At 39.5% G+C, this 18772-nt stretch overlaps 1 protein-coding gene across 1 annotated transcript; it reads right to left on the bottom strand.

Moving 5' to 3' along the window:
- Positions 1 to 626: 626 nt before the first annotated feature.
- On the bottom strand, positions 627 to 18588 carry LOC107085196 (zinc finger protein 462-like). The gene is made up of 11 exons (XM_015375401.1): positions 18458 to 18588; positions 18059 to 18120; positions 12908 to 17961; positions 12564 to 12823; positions 12316 to 12434; positions 9854 to 9991; positions 9522 to 9768; positions 8171 to 8313; positions 7857 to 8080; positions 5034 to 6222; positions 627 to 1327 (listed from the first exon to the last, which is right to left on the bottom strand). Exons 2-11 carry the CDS (start codon positions 18066 to 18068, stop codon positions 1203 to 1205), a joined length of 7509 nt encoding a protein of 2502 aa, XP_015230887.1. The 5' UTR covers positions 18069 to 18120; positions 18458 to 18588; the 3' UTR covers positions 627 to 1202.
- Positions 18589 to 18772: the final 184 nt, after the last annotated feature.

The following is an 18772-nucleotide window of genomic DNA, read 5'->3' as shown; positions in this document are numbered from 1 at the left end:
TCTGACTTAAATCTCATAATTTTGACTTTTTCTCAGAATTCGGACTTAAATCTCATAATTTTGACTTTTTTCTCAGAATTCTGACACATCTTTTTTTTCAGCGGCCCTAATCCTCTTTCGTACACATATGACTACAGTATTTGGACAACAGGTATGTTAATTTACAACTGAAACTTTATTGTAATTCTAAAAAAGTAGCTGTGACACCTCCACAAATCATGTTTTGGCTAAACATATGTTTGATTAACAAGGAAATTATAATTCTCAGTTGGTGCTCAAAGTAATGATCATCAAAGAGGACTTAACATCTGTCCATATTGACAAAAGTGCTTTAAGGACCTTGATGTCCCTGTGCTTTAAAGCCTATTTGCATTAATGTCTCGGCCAGAGGTCTGCAAACTCTAAAAATCCAAAGAACCTTTTTCAAATTTCAGTCCAGCTAATAAACCTCGTTTAGAGTGGCAAAACATTGCATGGTCTTTTTTTTTTTTGGGGGGGGGGGGATTCCTGGTTTAAAGAGTCTAAAGAGTGATTTGGCAGTGGTGGTTTTAGACCAAATTTACCAGGGGGACATGAACATTGTTTTTATGGGGACAACAAACTAAGAATGACACAAAAAAGAGGGCAAAAGTTTTTATTTTTATATTCAATGAAGAAAAGAGCCAAACTAACTTAAAAGAAAAAAAGAATCCAGCAGCCACTTTCTTTTTTATTTGTTTACATTGCAAAGCCAATGATGGCACTAACTTGAATGTAATTAATAACAGGTTTAAACCTAAACAGAAGCTCTCAGTGAAATTTAGAAATTGAGTATTTAAAGTAGAAAACAGAAAGCATGGTTCACAGTGTAAGGGTCGCTTATTTTACAGCAGCAGCATAAGATAACACCTTTTTTTACTGCACTGCAGTTAAAATAGAAAAGGACAGAAAAATTTTTAAACAAAAGGAAACTAACTTAAACCTTTAAAGTCAGATCGCATAAGCTTCACTGATCATCCTGTTTGAAGTTTCATTTTCTTTATGTATTCATGTAAAACAGTTTTATAAAACACTTACTAAAAAAGGACTAAAAAAAGACAAATGAAATTATCTATTTGTAACATTAAAAGACAGAGGATGGACAAAGTGAAAAGAATATAACCTTTAATACTTCAATTATCTAACAGCGGGAAGTGCCTCAGACGTCAACCCGAAGGAAAGAGTTAAACTCCGTGACGCATGATGTGGCGATTCAGTTCAGTGATGTTCATGAGGTTTCGTCCACAGAGCTCACAAGTGAACAGCTTCTCATGTAGAGGCTCAGCAGCTCCGTCCATGTCAAGCACACCTACAAAATAAAAGCAAAGCTTTTTACCAAAACAAATTAAAGGTATAGTGGCGGCTGTTCTTTTTCCGGGTGGATCATCAAAATAAGTGGTCCTCCTAACTGTCAATCATTCTGGTGATATGTTTACATAAGGCCGTCCTACGTGCTCGTCCCCATTTTCACTTAACAGTGGTGAGTCTGACATACATAGAAAAATTGCCAATCTTCTTTTGGAGTAAGCTTGCATGGGCGATGAAAACAGCAACTTTTAAACAGTGTACAAGAGGAGAAATGCTCTTGCACACATTTAATAGACTATATATATATATATATATATATATATATATATATACATATATATATTATATTATGTCTCGGTTCGATTCGTGTGTGTTTCGTTCGGTTCATGCGTTGCTCCTTTTTCTCATAGGCGAAGTGTTTACAGTCCAGAGCAGAAGGTGGCGGTACTGCGACCAAAGCCAACCACCAGTAGTAAATAAGAAGAAGAAGAAGCGAAGCAGCTTAGCCAGGTGTAGCAGGGAAAAAAGTCAGTTGTTGTGGAGAATTGTGTGGGTATGGCGAGTGGGAAAGAACAGGAGTTGGAAGACGCGCCAGCAGCACTTTATAGGTCTGCTGTATTGGACCGCTTTGCATTTAGAGTGACCTATGATGACGGCGGAAAGAAAGTTGTGGATAAAAGTGCAACAGTGTGCAAGCATTGTGCAACACGTTTTGTTTATGCTAACAGCAACATGTCATGCTCCAGACCGGCTGCTCAAAGCAAAGCCTACAGCCTCCACTGTGGCTCCCGTTCGCTCCCCTCTGAGTCCTTTGGAGATGGTAGAGAGCATGCGCCAGATGATTAAATTCAAAGCAGCAAAACATACGGAAATGATCCAGGGTTTCCGTGGATCATTTAAATAATTACAATCCATTATTTTTTGGGGGATTTTTTTCATTAATTTCATACATTTTTATGGGATTTTGGTGTAACAATCAACATATACCGAATCGAACCGAACCGAAAACCGTGACCACTAAACCATGAATCGAACCGTGGATTTTGTGAACCGTTCCACCCCTAATATATATATATATATACATACATACATACATGTAGGGCTGCAACTAACGATTATTTTAAAAATCGATGAATCGGACGATTATTATTTCGATTAATCGATGAATCGGACAAAAAATATTTTTTATATTAACCTCTTTATTCCAAAATAAACATTTTAGACAGAACAAACAAGCACACAAGTACAGGTTGCTCATTAACTGTACTGGTGCAATATGAAAAATAAATGTTTGTGTTAAAACTACGCAAACTTACATGAGAAATGTAGCTGTACATCCACAAAATATAGGGTACTTTGTTTCATAAAGTGCATAAAAAGACATTTTTGTTTTTAAAAGCCCCTAAGGGGTTCAAACAATAGGCCCCCCCATTCCAACAAATGAGTTTTTTTTAGACTAGAAGAGTTCTGCCTTTTAAGACAGGAAAGTATAGCAGTTAAAGTTGCTGCTTGAGAAAATACTGAACCATAGAGATAAAAATAGCCCTGTGATTCAAATTATAAATTGTATTTGGAATAAAAATGAGAGAACTAGGGGTGCTAAAAAACACATCCTCCAAAGACAGATATTTACATGGGAATGTGGCATATAATTAATTGACATATTTCTGATCTTGCTGGATTTTATTCTGTTTTACTTCCATAAATTGCAGGATCTTCTTTACTTTATCTTTGCCAGAAGATTTAAACTTTAAAAGCCTTGCCCTCATAATTTGCAAGTTAATTTATTTATAAAGTAAATACAAACGCTGCTTAAGCTAATTCAAATGAAATTAAAAGTAAAATAAGTAGCCAACCTTATCACTGTCTGTAACCTACTAACAAGGTAAGGAAAGCATCAGATGAGCTACCTGAGAAACTAACGTTACGTTTCCCCACTTTAAAACGAAACAAACAAACAAACAAACCGTGGTTCCGTGCCATGTTAATTTGTTTTGACAAAAGTTGCCTGTTACGACTTTTTTCACTGTACAAAGCGCAGGCTATTTTAATTATTGTGATCAATTTGCGCCGTCAATCCCGGCGCATGCGCTTCATTTGCAGTCTGGACGCTGAGGGTGAACATCCTCTGACTGCAGCGCTGAGAGGGACTCCTGCGGGAGCGGGAGAACGGGGTTGGGATGGGGGAGGCGCCCCACGGCAGAGTAGGAACGATACATGCTTTCACGTAAGAGTCTCCAAAAGCCGCCAGTGACACCGTAAAAAGTCGCCAGATTTGTCGCTAGTCGCTTTTTTGAAAAATAGTCGCTGGAGGGGTCTGAAAAGTCGCTGAGTTGGCAACACAGCACCTGCGGCGCTGCCTCGCTCTGCCGTATTTTTTTTTTCTTCCCCCGTTTCAGTTAAGTGGATGTGATGACGGCGGCGGCGGATGACGCATTAATCGCGCGACACAACTAATCGATGATGAAATTCGTTGCCAACGCTTTTAAAAGTCGACTTTTATCGATTTTATCGATTCGTTGTTGCAGCCCTACATACATGCATACCAGTACAGACCAAAAGTTTGGACACACCTTCGCATTCAAAGTGTTTTCTTTATTTTCATGATTGAAAATTGTAGATTCACACTGAGGGTATCAAAACTATAAATTCAAACATGTGGAATTATATACTTAACAAAAAAGTGTGAAACAACTGAAAATCTGTCTTATGTTCTAGGTTCATTAAAGTAGCCACCTTTTGCTTTGATTACACTCTTGGCATTATGTTGATGAGGTTCAGGGGGTAGTCACCTGGAATGGATTTCACTTCACAAGTGTCCCCTGTCAGCTTTAATAAAGTGATCTGTATAACTCAGCAAAATCTTTTGCCATCTTTATTGTCGACAGGCTGCAGCCATGTCCCGAATTCCTCGTTTTCCTGCCACTTTTGTTGAAATTTGCATTTTCCCCGTTGTCTAGCTTTTTCTCCTCCTCAAGCTTCTTTTCCGAACATACGGCTTTACGATCAACCGGAAGCAGTGCCGTGCAAATATCTCGCAATATAATATATATATAACAAAATTGTTTTTGTAAACTTTGTTTTTATTTTTAAATAAAGCATTTAAATGCCACGATAATCCCATTTAATGAATTATAATGCCAATTTATCCCTTAATTTAAAAACCTTTAATGATTTATAATGACCTGCGGAAAACCCCGTCTTTTCACACAAAGAAAGGATATGAACTGTTGATTTATATGACAGCGCCCAGCTCATGCTTTGAGTGCACAGGCTGAACACAGAGAAACTGCAGGAAGGTTTCTCTTTCAAGGTGCAGTTTAAATTTATAAAGAACATTTAAAAACAACAACTTTGGAAATGTCAATATGAAAAAAAAAACATTTTATGTTCATGATTTCTCCCGATTGTTGTTACCAAGACAATAAAAATAATTGAACGAGATGGCAAAGAACTAAATGCACAGCTTTCTGTACAGAAAAACACCTCCCAATGTTTGATATATTAAATCCCAATGGCGTCTCGTCTCCATTGGACTGGAGACCCTCAGTGTCCTTCCCCAGATTCTTAGAAACCACTCTAGCACAGGTGTGATATCCCTGGTTGTAGCATTGATGCAACATAAATTAGTTCACCACATTTTCTCCAATTAATCTGAGAAACAAAGATTTGCATGTGTTGCTAGATGATTGTAATAATAATCTTACCATCATGGGCTTGTGGAGTATCCAGAATCTTGCCCTCCTCCTCGTCCTCGTTGTTGAATTCGACGTCTTCTTCCAGCTTCAGCTCCAGATGGTCAGGCTCCTCTTCCTCCTCAAACTGCTCCAGATGGAGCTGATCCTCCTCCACACATTTCTTAAATATACTTTCTTCTCCATTTGGTTCAGTTTCATCCTTGGTTAGTTTTGGACTCTGTTTTTCTTCCTGTTTACGGCTTTCTAACAATCTGGTCCAGCTCTCCCTATGCCCCAACCTAAGTCGCTTACAGTTGGGTGGAAGTGTCAGCAAATGTGGCTCAAATCTGAAACCCTCTCGAAGCTTTGATTTGTTTTCCTGTCCAGGATTGGTCTGTGGTGCGGTTGGATTAGCGTCATTGTTGCCTTGATGTTTTAGGTTTGGAGCCAAAGAGATGCTGCCATCTTTAATTGACAATAGCTTATCGTTTTTCTCATTATCAACACAATTAGCCACAGTTTCTGGGCCAACTTTGAAGCTCTCCTCTGGATTTGGCTTCCCGTGTGATTTGCACTTGCTCCCATCTTCACCCAGTACCAGGACATTTCTCACCAGGTCGTCCCGTACAATTGCCTCAATGCTCTTTGCTGTAAAATGCTCCCCTTCGGCCTGGATAGCTCCCATGCTGAGAGACGTTGAACTCCCCTCTGCAGCCGCTTCTTTCTGACTCTCTGCCAGAGTGGTTTGGTTTGTACAAGTCTGTTCTTTCTCTGCTAAACTGTCACTGCCATGTTTGATTTCTGCATTATTTTGTTCCTCAGCATTTGAATCAGTGTTTCTTTCATAGTGTTCTTTTACAGAGTGATGCAAAGGTACATCTTGTCCTTGTGTTTGTAAATCCTGCTCATGTCTCTTCACCACAGTGGTGATTTGCTGAGTAACGTCCTGCGTAGAGTCTAATACAAAACTGTTTGCAGGTACTCTTTCCCCCTCATGCAGCTCTTGAGTCTCTTGTACGTCTTTTAGTCGAAGTATCTTTGTGGAGGAACATTCTGAGACGTTGTCAGTTTGTAAAGAATCCTGGTCAGCATTAATTTCTTCAGTTTCCAGCTCTCCATTGTCACACTTGTAGTCCTCATCATCCTCTGGACCAATGCCCATCTTTGCCTCCAGCTGATCCAGGCTCACTTGTCCCACAAGCTCATGGTTTCTCAAAACCTGCAAAAAAATAGAAAAAAAAAATGACTTATCTCCAGCATGGACAGAAAAACAGAGCATGGATAGACGAACAGATATGCACATAATCATAAGGATAGATCAAATTGGAAAGATGCCTCAGAGAGACAAACGAGAGAATAAAATGATTGGAAGAATTGACGAAAAGATGGACAGACCAGTGGATGGAAGGATGGAGAAAGGTATGGATGGTAACCTACGGACTAAGCCTGGAAATCAGGTAGGGTGTGTATTTTTCCCCCCATTCTGTTCTCTTTTTCTGGACTTACCCACATTTAGAAAATACTAGAATAAGATAATTTTCCTCAATGAATGCAAATTTTGTGCTACAAAGAAATTTAGACTAAGGCTGTGTTCAAATATGAATCCTGGTTACACCATTTTATAGGAATGTCTGAACGTCTAGTGGATAAAAAAGAAGTGGACACAAAATATCTCACAATGCACAGTGAAAAGTACTTTATGATGATGCTCACTAGACGTGCAGATATATCCCAGAGTGCTTTGCAAGCCCACTCATCGCAGAGCATCATGTGATTGGTTTACAGGGTGAGAGAGAACAAAGATGGTGCAGGCATCGTGCGAGGAGCAAACAGAGAGCAAAAAGTAGTGATCATCTGTCTGTACGGTCAATTAACTGAGTTCAAGTTTAAAGTCAACTATATAGTCCCGGCTGTAAAAAGTGACAGAGGGGTTAGGGCGCATAGTCGGACACAGCCTACTTTTCCAGAGTTGAAGGAACAATTCAAACTGAAATTAAAGGTATGGTGGATGATTTTCTTTTATCTGGGGAGATGATCTTATCTATTGATTCTCCCTCATGTTAATCTTAATGATGTGCTCATATCCTCATAATGCACATTAGTACTTCCAGTGAGCTCCAGTTATAGTGTTTCAAATTAACACTACTGCTCTCACCAATTATTTTGAAACTGGCTAAGAAGCAGCGAACACAAGAAGCAAAGTGTCTAACAGGTTTGTAAGAAAAAGAGGAAAATCTCAGAGGAAAGAAACAGAAAACCACAGTTGGGAAGTACAGAATGAATGATTTCAGTTTACTTTATCAGAACAGAAAGCAAGAAGAGATCCAGCAGTAATACATTTAAAGGAACAGAAGCAGTGAATCTGGATAAATGCAACATTTACAAACAGACTGGTTTTCAAGGCATTACTTAAATATTTACAGACAAAAAAACAGAATTTTTCCTTATTTTTTTAATCTATTTTTTTAAGTACAAATGCGAAAGTTCTGGATTTTTTGATGGAACTTTTAGGTAATTTTATTTCAGTAGAGAAGAAAATGTCTGATTATTAGGAGAGGAGTTGTTTCAGGAGCAGAGAGCATGTGAAACATATATATGGGAAATAAAGTCACAACTACTGAACTCTTTCAGAGCTTTTATAATAAATCTATTCTAATCGCACTTGGACAAAGATTCCTTAAAAGGCTGTATGTTTTTATTTGTTGTGGTTAAAACCGGTTTTATTCAAACTGACCTGAGCTTCAGTGACTGGACTAAAAGCTGTCCAACAGTAGCTTATTCTTCCAAAGTGAAAAGCTTGCTTACACCCACAGGAATGTCAGTGATGCCCAGTCTTTAGAAGCAATTACTCACCTGATGCTTATCGCTCAGGTGTGCCTCCAAGTCTGCGAGCCGAGGGCAGTCGAAGTAGCAGAGTCGACACTTGTAAGGTTTGACGTCATTGTGCCTCGTCATGTGTAAGCGCAGGCTTTCAGCACTGCCGCTGGTGAAAGTGCACTTGTGACAGCGGAAGATGAGGCCTTGTAGGTAGCGGGATAGTTTTGGGCGTCGCACCTCTATGGGCATGACACGCTCCTCTGAAATAATAAAATAAAAACAATCAAGCCAGGGGCTGAACACGGTGCGTCAGAGGGCGGAACACTGAATGTGCAGAGAGCTTGACCCACCTCGATGCAGGACGATGTGATCGATCATATTGTTCTTGTTTTTGGTCTGGTACAGGCAGAGCGGGCAGCGGAGGTCCTTCAGATGAGTCGGTTTGGACTGGCAGGTGGAATGGCCCGTTTCCAAGTGCATTTCCATGGTTTTTCTTTTAAAATGAGGCACATGAAAATTATTAAATGTAATTTACAGAAGTGAAATGTTACAGATACGATAATATTTCTAACAAGCTTGATCAGAGTCAAGATATTTCATATAACTAGGGCTGGACGATATAGCCTAAAAATAAAATCTCAAGATATTTTACATTTTAATTCAAATAACAATTTTTTCCCGATTTTCCCCCTTCTTATTAAAACTTCTTAACATCCACCATATCGCTGATGCTCTGATGTGCATATTTTCTTTCAAAACAGCTGTACGCTTGATAAATAACACCGGTTAAACTTTCAACCAATATAGAGATATAATATATATATACTTAGAAAACTTAGATTCTCCACAATTCAACCACCGAGTTCATTTTATGGACACAGTGGGCACAATGAACAAAGATATAACGGCGTATTAAATCAGAACTTCTAAAACAAAGCTCTGACTTCCTACCTTTGAAGCGATCCTGAGGCTGTATTATAAATACAATCTTATATCTTCTTAGATCTTTATATTTCGTATGTCCATAAGGGTCTACAGATAAAAAGTAATCCAGCATATTGGTAATAAAAACATTCCATGATGAGAAAATTGCCACATAAAGTCCGTTTTTTTACCATCAGAAAAGTCCCATCCTTATAGCTAATGCTAACCGTATTGCCATATACCCTAGCTTCCACAAACATGTCATGTTGATGTTTGGTATGTTTGTTTTCATCACCCTGCAGCCTAGGCTTCCAGTTGAGGTTTGTTGCTTTGTTCAGGGTTGTCCGTCCCGCAGAGAATGGCATTTTTCATATTGCGCGTGATGCCTCAGTTTAAGATGCTGAAAAAGGTTTGTGGTGCTACCACCTTTATCTGCAACTGCCTTTGGGCAAATGTTGCAGCGTGGGGTTTCTTCAACCACATCTGTCACAGTAAACCCAAACCAGTTCTAAGCAACGGATGATTTTATTCATTTTTTCAGAACTAACTTTAAACTCTCACCGGTAGCCATGATGTCGCCCGCCGATCTGCACCAAGCGAGTAATACTACAGCTACAACGCATCTGGGGAGCGGCATTATACAAAAAATAAAATCTATTTGTTGTTTTTTCTTTACATCGCCCTCAACAAAACATTCAAATTAAATCAGTGAATAAATTTTTTTTTGTCCAGGCCTACATATAACCAATGGAGACGCCTTATATTGTGGCACCTTACCTCATACCAGTGAAGAAGTCGCAGTCTTTGCACCTGAGGATTTTCTTTCCGTGCCGGTTGGAGTAATGGCGCCGGATGCTTGAAAGGTGAGCAGTGTTGAAGTTGCACATCTCGCACTGAAGAAGACTGTCGGACAAACCGACTTCATGCAAATTCATGTTGACTCTGTCCACATTATGCGCCATCAAGCTGTAGTGGGTCAACTGCCGCTGCACGTCTGGGGGCTCCGAGTACATTTCTGTGGATTCTGTCAGATTACGGCATTTCGCTTAGCACATCACATTCCCCCTAAATACAGCGTGTTATGTTTAAAGATGAGGTGAACAACCTACCTTCAACATCCTCTGGTTCTTCATTGACTTCCGGGAAGCTGTTGATTTTCTCAGATGAACCTAGAACCTCCTTGCCTGGACTTTCAGAGCTCTTCTCCTCTTTATCGTTGCTCTTCATGATTTCTTTCTCAATAATGTCTGAGAAAGTCGCCACAGGAAATGGAAAATGGAAAGGTTGGATATTACAATTGAGCTGCAGTATATGAGCCAACTGCATGGTCATCAGCAGCAGTATCACAGGAGCAGTTCCTGGTACAGTTTTTGGTTTAAAGTAGCTTCCATTTACACTTCGTCTGCTGGGAATAGTTTCAGCCCATTAGATTAGCAACAAATATCCATAAGAGCAACACTATAGCTCATCATTATGATGGAAAGAAACACTAGAGAGCACAACGTGCAACACAGCTTCTATTGAACAATATCTCAATTATGTGTCTTTAAGATCGTTGCAGCCAAACATTAAATCTATCCTAAAAATTCTTCAATCACTTTCTGCTATTTAGAGAAATCTGATCAGGAAGAGCAACACATAGTCGGTTGAAAACAAAATATTACTCTATAATCTGTTAATATTTGCCCAACAAAAGCTCAGCAGCTGACTTTAAAATTATACATTTAATTTAGCAACTCATGTTTATCTTTACCAAATATCAGCAGAAAAACAAATCGCTGATTAATTTCAAATTAAAGATAAAATGTATTAATTCCGAAAGGGAAAGAAATTTCCCTTTTTCAATTTCAAGACTGTTTTATTGAAAAAAGGGCAACAAATATTTCCATTACTCGACAGTTAAAGAGAGAAAAATCTTCTTCTAATGGCTCAACACATGCACAGCCGTTTAGTCCCTTCCTATCTTGATTTTATGGAAGGTAAGCTTTATTTCTACAACAGTTTGAATGTTTCTTGAAATTTGACCATAAATGTAAGAAATAAATACTAAAATCTTTTGCTATACTTAACTTCCCAAACTTTCTGTTATACTCCCCTCCCTCCAGCAGCGGCGCCGATACCCGTTTGGACCAATAGACTTTTGAAAACTGACTGAAACTGACTATCTGCCGATAGATTCTATTTTATTATCAGTTTACTACGGTAAGTTGTTTTGTGCATCAATGCACCTGCCAGGTTTTTCCTGCTCTTTAAGTGTTTTCCTACATGTATGCTGTGATATGTGTCTATACTAATTTCTTTACTAGTGTTTTTTGGTCTTTGCTATACAGTATAATTTCACATTTTTGATCTTAAGATATTTTTTTAATTGTCTTGACGCTTTTATTACCTTTTTTTCTTTGCAAACAAACCTGAGTTTTTCTACTGTGGGTCAATGAAGGACATTTCTACTGTATTCTCTATACTGGATGTTATATAAAAGTTTTTCCGTACAGTAGATTAGGGTTAGGGCTGCAACTAACGATTATTTTGCAAATAGATTAATCTGTCGATTATCTTTTCGATTAATTAATTAATAATCAGTTAACAAAAGGTTCCTTGAAAAAGACTTTTTTACAAAATTAAAGCAGGTTAAACTAAAACGATTTCACTTCAGGAGTTCTGCAAAGAGCAGATTGACAGACGAAAAAGGTTTTTTATCTTAAATGCAAAATGTTTATTTATTCTTTTTCAATTTTGGTATAATTGCTGCTCAAGGGTTGGTTGATCTGTCACCTAAAGGTATATTTTACAGTCTCTATACTCCAGTTAAGAATTTATTGATTACTAAATTAGTTGACAATTATTTCAATAATTGATTTTACACAATAAATTTGATTAATTGTATCAGCCCTAATTATGAGCAGAACATAGAAAAATTATATGATTGGACTCAGATGCATGAAATGTCAGCGGTACAAAATATTAAATGGTTGAGATGACAATATTTAATCCCAATTATGGCCAGTTATCACTTCAAATGTAAAGAATTGATTCAGAATCAGTTCTTTTCAAACTGGATTGCAGGTATTGAAAACATGTTTTTTTTTTTAGCCGTTACCAGAATTACATGAATGTGAAGTTGTCACATACTGCTATTAATATTATGGCAATATATAACAGCAAATGAATAACGTAATGGTAGGAAAACGCAACTGTGAGGAGAGGAAATGCATTTCTTTTTAAATTAATCTCTGGTTATATGGAACAATCTTTAGGAATTTAGATGAGAAAAGATCTGGAACTGGAAGATGTATTTCTTAAAACATAATCTTACTTCTAATACCAAGGGAAAAACAATAGTAACCAGGAAGTCCCCATAGATCCCATTTACTGCATCAACTGTAGGTATTTTTGTTTAAATCCGCAAAAACCTAAAATGTTTCATTTTATTAAGCTGCTGTATGTCTTTTAAAGACTGTGTGTCAAAAAACTGGCGATGAGAAATGCCAGTTCAGCTGAAGTTCAACAAATTGTTTACAGAAGCAAATGCAACTGATGGTGGGAATATTTGAACCAACAGCTCTCTTACTTTGATGATTTTTCAGAAAGTGACTTTGCCAAAGACCCAGGAAACTCGTCCGATAACGACAGCAGAGACACCGGAAACGCTTAACGGTCCCCGGTTTGTGGAAGAGGTATTTTTTCATGCTGGTGAAAGTAAAAAAAACACACACACACAAAAAAAAACAAAATGGTAAATTTCTAAGAAAATGCATCATTTATGTTCATACCATTACTTCAGTGAAATTGCATATGAACTGAGAGAGTTGTTCTTACTTGAGTTGAAACTCTGCGTTCGCCATGTTGTCCAGCTTCTTGATAGCTCCCATGGCGGCATGGCTTTGCTCGTGTGATCGCAGACCTTTCAACGACATGAAAGTCTTCTGGCAAAGTTTGCAGGCGTATCTGTCTTCTTGTGTTTTAGCTTCGAGATCAGTGTCGGGTTTTGAAGGTGACGGTTGAGGACTGGAAGGAAGAGCAGTGTCCATTTGTTGGCTGTCTTCTTTGACAGTCGGTTGTTCATTTTGTTGAGAGGCCTGCGAGATAAAACCATGAAAATCAAACCATATTTAAATCTGCAGGTGGTGCAAAACGATCAAGAGCACTGCTGGCTTACTGACCTCAGGAGATGTGGAAGCTGCCGTTGAACCTTCTAGAGCAATGCTTTTATTTGAGGGCTTGGCCTTCATCTGGTCTCGGTGGCGATCCAGATGTCTGCAGAGGTTTCTAATTCCATGTAACCGCATTTTACAGAACTTGCAGCGGTACAGCCCTGTGCTTCCCTTTCTTGCTCCCAAAGATAACACTGTAAAGTCAGTCTTGGCAGATAGGTGATGAAAACTATTGTAATGATCAATCAGAGACTGAGACGAGTCGAATGCCAAGTCTGGACACTCCTTACACTTCGTATGGAACCGTGTCTTTAATGTAAAATATTTCAGGAGGAAGTTGTTCTTCCGTTTGTTGTATCTCTCCAACAGCTTGTAGGTATTTAGAGCATCCAGTTTATGAGAACTTTTGTAGTGAGCCTGAAGGTTTTTGCGTGAAAACGCTGAGTAAGTACACAGCTGGCACTGGTAAAATAAGTCTTTCTTATACAACGCGTTTCTCTTGGGCTTGGCTTTTGATCCAGCGACTTGAGAATTGACCTCGTCAGAGACATTTGGTTTTCCCTTCTCTTTCTGAAGGTGAACAGAGTCCTGCAGCGTTGCTTTTAAGGGATCGGCTGCATCGTCTGCGACCTGAGAGCTGTCGCCAACTTCTTTGTGCTCATCAGATTCAGAGAGAAGCTCAGAAACCGCTGCTTCCCCATGCTGCTTTTGACAGTGGATTTTTAGCTTTTTGATGGATGGGTGAATTTCTGGACATCTTTTACATAGATACCCTCTTTCATAAGACTCTTTCCCTTTTGAGCAACCAACGATGTTAGAAACAAATATTTCACCCGTTTCCAGCGTATCTGCTCTGATAAATATGCTTGGGTGTTTCATCTGGCTGTGAGTGAGAGTCCCATGGTAAGAGGTGTTCACATAGGGACAGCTGGGACACCTGTAGATAAACCGGCTGTCCTTCGATTTGTTTTCCTGTTCAGATGATGGATCTTGCTTCTTTGCACCCGGCTTGTAAACTGGAACAAAGCACTTCAGATACGCAGTCCTTCCATGTGTCCTCAAATAATGCTTTGCAAGCCGCTTCTTATAAGTATAGAGCTGTGGGCACAACTCGCATTTATATACGCAGCTGTTGTGAGCATCATCCTTGTGCTGCTCATGCATGTGTTTACTCAGTCTAATGTTTGTGCTGCAGACATAAGGACACTGTTGGCACCTAAGCCTGACATAGACCTTCTTCGTAAGGAGAGAAGCCTTGGAGCAAGTGGGATTTCTGTGGGGCTTAGCTAGTTTTATTCTTAGGCCCAATGATGGTTTAGGAGCCTCATTGTGTTCCTGTTCACGGTGCCTCTTCAGTTTATCCAGCGTTGCACAGATTTTTGAGCAGGTTTTACAAACGTACCCGCTAAATTTTAAAGTCTCACCAGTATTTACTCTTTTCCTGTAGTCTTCCAAATCCTGCAAATGCGCTGGATCCAACTGAAGACTGTCAGCCCTGGAGGTGGAGGTAGGATGCGTCATGTGGCAGTGACTGAGAATCCCCTGATAACTGGTGTTAATATAGGTGCAGTATGGACACTTGTAGACATGCACCCGCCCCTCAATTTGTTTGGGTTGTTTGTCTGCTTCGTCTGTGTTTTTAAGCTTGAGGTGCTTAATACCACTGTGAACCCTAAGACCGTGCTTTCGGTCAAACGTCGCAGGGCACAAAGGGCACTTGAACACACTGGAAGGTAAAGTTTCTTGAACAACATCTTCAAGAGGGACTTGGAAAGATTCAAACAACCCCGGCATTTCATTGAGATCCTCCAACTGGCTCATTGCACTTGTTTTTTTGTCACTTGGACGGTCTAAGGGGTCGTTTTTATCACTCGAAGAATGAAACTTGTTGCAATGGCTTGCAAGAGAGATCTTTGAGTTACTTTTAAAAGAACATTTTGTACAGGAATGAATCTCCTTGTTTTTTTCTGAAATCTCCTGGTCCGATTCTAAACCTGTTCTGCCTTGTGAAGGTGATTCGTCTGGACTAACATATAACCGGGCCTTTAAAGCCTCAAGGCTCATCTGCTTGCAGCCTGGATGTCGTTCCTGGTAGTGCTTATGAACTGCCTCCGCTTCTTTGTGACTGAAAACACACCACTCGCAATGATAGCCAGGTTCTAACGCCCCCTTACGGTAGCAGAGCCTTAGAGTTCCTGCGACCGAGAGTTTGGAACGGTGGATTTTCCGCATGTGTGACATCAAAAGGAACACGTACTGAGTGGTAAAAGAGCAGTATTTACAAGGAAGCTTCCTTAGCTTTTCAAGCTTTAATTCTACAGGTGGAGCTGAGTCCACTAAAGTTTTCAAAGACTTGTCTCTGTTTTCGTTTTTGCTCTCAGGTTTCTCTGGGAGCTCCTGGTTTTTAGCTGATTTAAGAGGAGATTTCTGCAGCTTATTGAGAACCTTTGCTGTGTACAGACGGATGTCAGCAATTTTATTAGAAACTTTGTGGTGTACTCTGGAGTAATGGTCTACTACTACAGCTATCTGTCTGTTTCTATAGTTGCAAATAGGGCAGAAAAATGCCTCTTTGTCATCTTTATTTAGAATTGGAAGAGGTAATTGTGCACCAGGGCTCGTTCCCTCCGACTTTGATTTTTTAATCTTCTCACGCATCAAGGCTGTATATTCAAGAACACGACTGTGACTGGAATATGGGTACCTGTGGTTCCTGTATTGATGAGCGATCACCCCCTGTGTAGATGGATTTCCAAAATTGCACAGATGGCAGTAAAATAATTTTTCTGCATTCATATAGGGGTCGCTTTTTTTAGTGACATTTTTTTTGAGCTTAGCTTCGTTTTTCCCTCTTTTCTTTGTGCGATTATCTGTGTTCTGAATGGTTTCCCTTTCAAGCTCACCATTTATCACCTTGGCACTATACTGTATGATGTCTGCTTTAGATAAGAGGACATGATTAGAGTGTTTTGCATTATGATGACCGATGACACTTCTAATATAGGGATTTGAGTAATCGCAAAACTGACAGTAGTGCATTTCCAGGGGTGAACAGTAAACATATCCTTCGGCTTTAGACTTGGTTGCTTCAATGTTGGGTTTAGAAGGTGACATATTTGCTTTGCTTTCATTTTTTGCCGACTTTAGACATTTAGGTGTGGAAAAGTCGAAAGATTTTTTGGAATCTTCTGATGATTCCTCCAGTAAGGTCACCTTGCTAACATTTTGCAGAGCTGGCTCAGGTTTGTACTTTGCTTTCTGTGAAGAAACCTTTTCATCCACTTCCAAATCCTCTGATCTGTTGGTTGTTTTTATTATGGGTTTAGGACGTGACACCTCTATTTTGAGGTCTTCCTCAAGAGCTCTAACATGCTTGATTTTCAAAAGTTCTACGGGGGTTTTGGAAACCTCTGGTATGGTTTGGAGTACAGATTCTAAAGCGTTTACCTCTGGATGGACCTCGGCTGTTTCTTTCAGTGAAGTCTCCCTTTCAGGCGTTCTCTGCATTGTTTCCTTAGATAACTGCTTGATTTCATCGATTGTAACAGCTTGCTCTGGGTGTTTTTTCTGGTAATGAACTTGCATGACGACAGTCGACTTATGTGCAAATTCGCATTTGCTGCATTTATACGGGGTCGCATCCGATACTGTGGAGGAGGGAGGCTGACATGAAGGTGTAATTTCCACCTCTTTACATGGTGTTCCCATCTTCTTGGGGGAAAGCGTGGCTGATCTTTCCGGACTGGATGTTTCTTCACACCTTTCCTGCTGAGATGGACCCTGACATTCACTCACTAAATATTGACAGAATAACAAAGAATTATCCACCTCACAAGTTGGATGTTTTTCCTTGTAGTGTTTCATCAGGACCCTCATCTCTTTGCAGGTGAATGTACACGTAAAACATTTAAACACCAGGCTGAGCTCATTCAGTTTAATCTTGAACACATCTGGAGCCTCCGGATGTTTTTCTGTGTAGTGCCACTTGAGGTCAACGGTGCTGAGAAACTCTACAGGGCACTCAAGGCAGCGGAAGGTCGCGCTCTGATCAGCCGAACACTTAATGTAGCTAGCATTACATCTGACATAAGGGTGATCGCTCTGATAGTGAGAGGACACCAGGCTGAAGCTCCTGTTGCTGTAGTCACAATGCTTACAGAAATAAAGGTCTGGACGTGCTGGGTCTCTGCTAACAAGCTCAGCCTTCTTTTCCTCATCATCGTCGCTGACTTCAAATGAAAAGTCTACATTGGCTGCAAGTTTTCCACTTGTATCTTCATTCTCTTCGACTGAGTCTTGTGTCAACTTGGCTTTTTTTATTTTAGGACCTTTCAAACTGTCATTGTTGGTTTTCCTGTTAATCTCGTTAATAGCTAAATTTGTTTGTTCCTCCAGAGAACCGGATCCCACTACCTTAGCCTGATAAAGATGCTCATATCGCAACAAATGGCCTGGCTTTTTGCTGTCTAAATCGATATCAGATAGTTTGGTGGCTTTACTTTTCCAGTGGAGGCTAGCATCGGGAGTAGTATCCACTAAAATTGCATCACTGTCTAATTTGAGGTTGTCATTCCTCCTAGATGATTTTGAAAAATACTTGGTGATAGTTTGTGATGGACGCTTGTATGTCCTAAGATCCTTTGATCCAAGAATATCTTCAGCTTCATCGTTTTGGTCTCCTAAACTGTCCGGCGTGTCTCGATCAGGGCTGTCCGGAATGATCACAGTTTCCGTCAAGTTGGGGCTTTCAGGTTTTGGACACTGCGTTTCATGCTTTGTCCAAACATCACGAATGCATGTCTTAAAATCACAGTTCCTACATGTAAAACTCTTTCTCACACCTTTGCTGTTCTCTGCGTGGGCTTTTTTACTCTCAGCATATCTCAAACCAGCCTCTCTGAGGGAAGCATCTATGTCCAAGTGATGTACCTTGTTGAGATGCTCGAAGAGGTACACCTTGGATTTGAAGATTAAGGTACATTTAGTGCATTTTAAAGACCTTGCCAGGGACTCTTGTGGAGCAGCATCATCCTGGTGTCCAGAGCTGGAAATCTGCACTAAATCTAAAATGTATAAAGGGAGAAAAAAAAATGTGACACCCACATTATGCATTGTAAAATGTTTATAAAAAGAAATATGGACTGTAATAACATTACATACCACTTTGCATCTTGCATTCCTCCTTCAGTTGCTTCCTTTAGATAACACCAACAGTGGTACACCTGGAGGATTAGTAGGAGGGATTGTTACCATTAATAAAGGCTGCATTTCCTTCTTTTTATAAACGAATTTGTATTTTTGGTTTGATATTCCTTTTTCTAGAATACATAACATAAAAGTAAAAAAAAAAAACGAACAAAAAAAAAACAAAAACATTTTCTTACATGAGTTTCAGAAAATCAACTGATAAACCAATCTCCGAATTAAAACTTTTCTGCGTTGTACGTTTAGCAAAAATGAATCGTTAAGTATCAGAACCCCAACAAAATCTCTTAAAGAACAGTTAGTACGTCAGATTTAACAGTAAAGTGAGACGCAGTGCTCATGTCATATACTCACGTTTGTGGGTACAGATGATACAATGACTAGGAATCAATGTTTTGAAGCGAGGCTGCTAAAAACACACCAACACGTTTCCGCCATTTTTCCCGCTAGTGAATCTGGCCTTCCTCCTCCTCCCTTCTCCTCCCCCTTCTCCTCAGCGTCTTCGCTCTTCTTCTTCTTCTGTTTTTATCGGTGGATGGCAACTAACTTAAGGTGCATTTACCGCCACCTACCAGACTGGAGTGTGTTCAGCAATGATGTCAGAGGCAAGTTATTAATATATAAGTCAATGGTATACATGAATCTATATAATCTAGATTCATGTATAGA

Source organism: Cyprinodon variegatus, unplaced genomic scaffold (assembly GCF_000732505.1).
Source record: "Cyprinodon variegatus isolate N-32 unplaced genomic scaffold, C_variegatus-1.0 Scaffold118, whole genome shotgun sequence".
NCBI lineage: Eukaryota > Metazoa > Chordata > Actinopteri > Cyprinodontiformes > Cyprinodontidae > Cyprinodon > Cyprinodon variegatus.
This window is presented reverse-complemented; position numbering and strand designations above follow the sequence as displayed.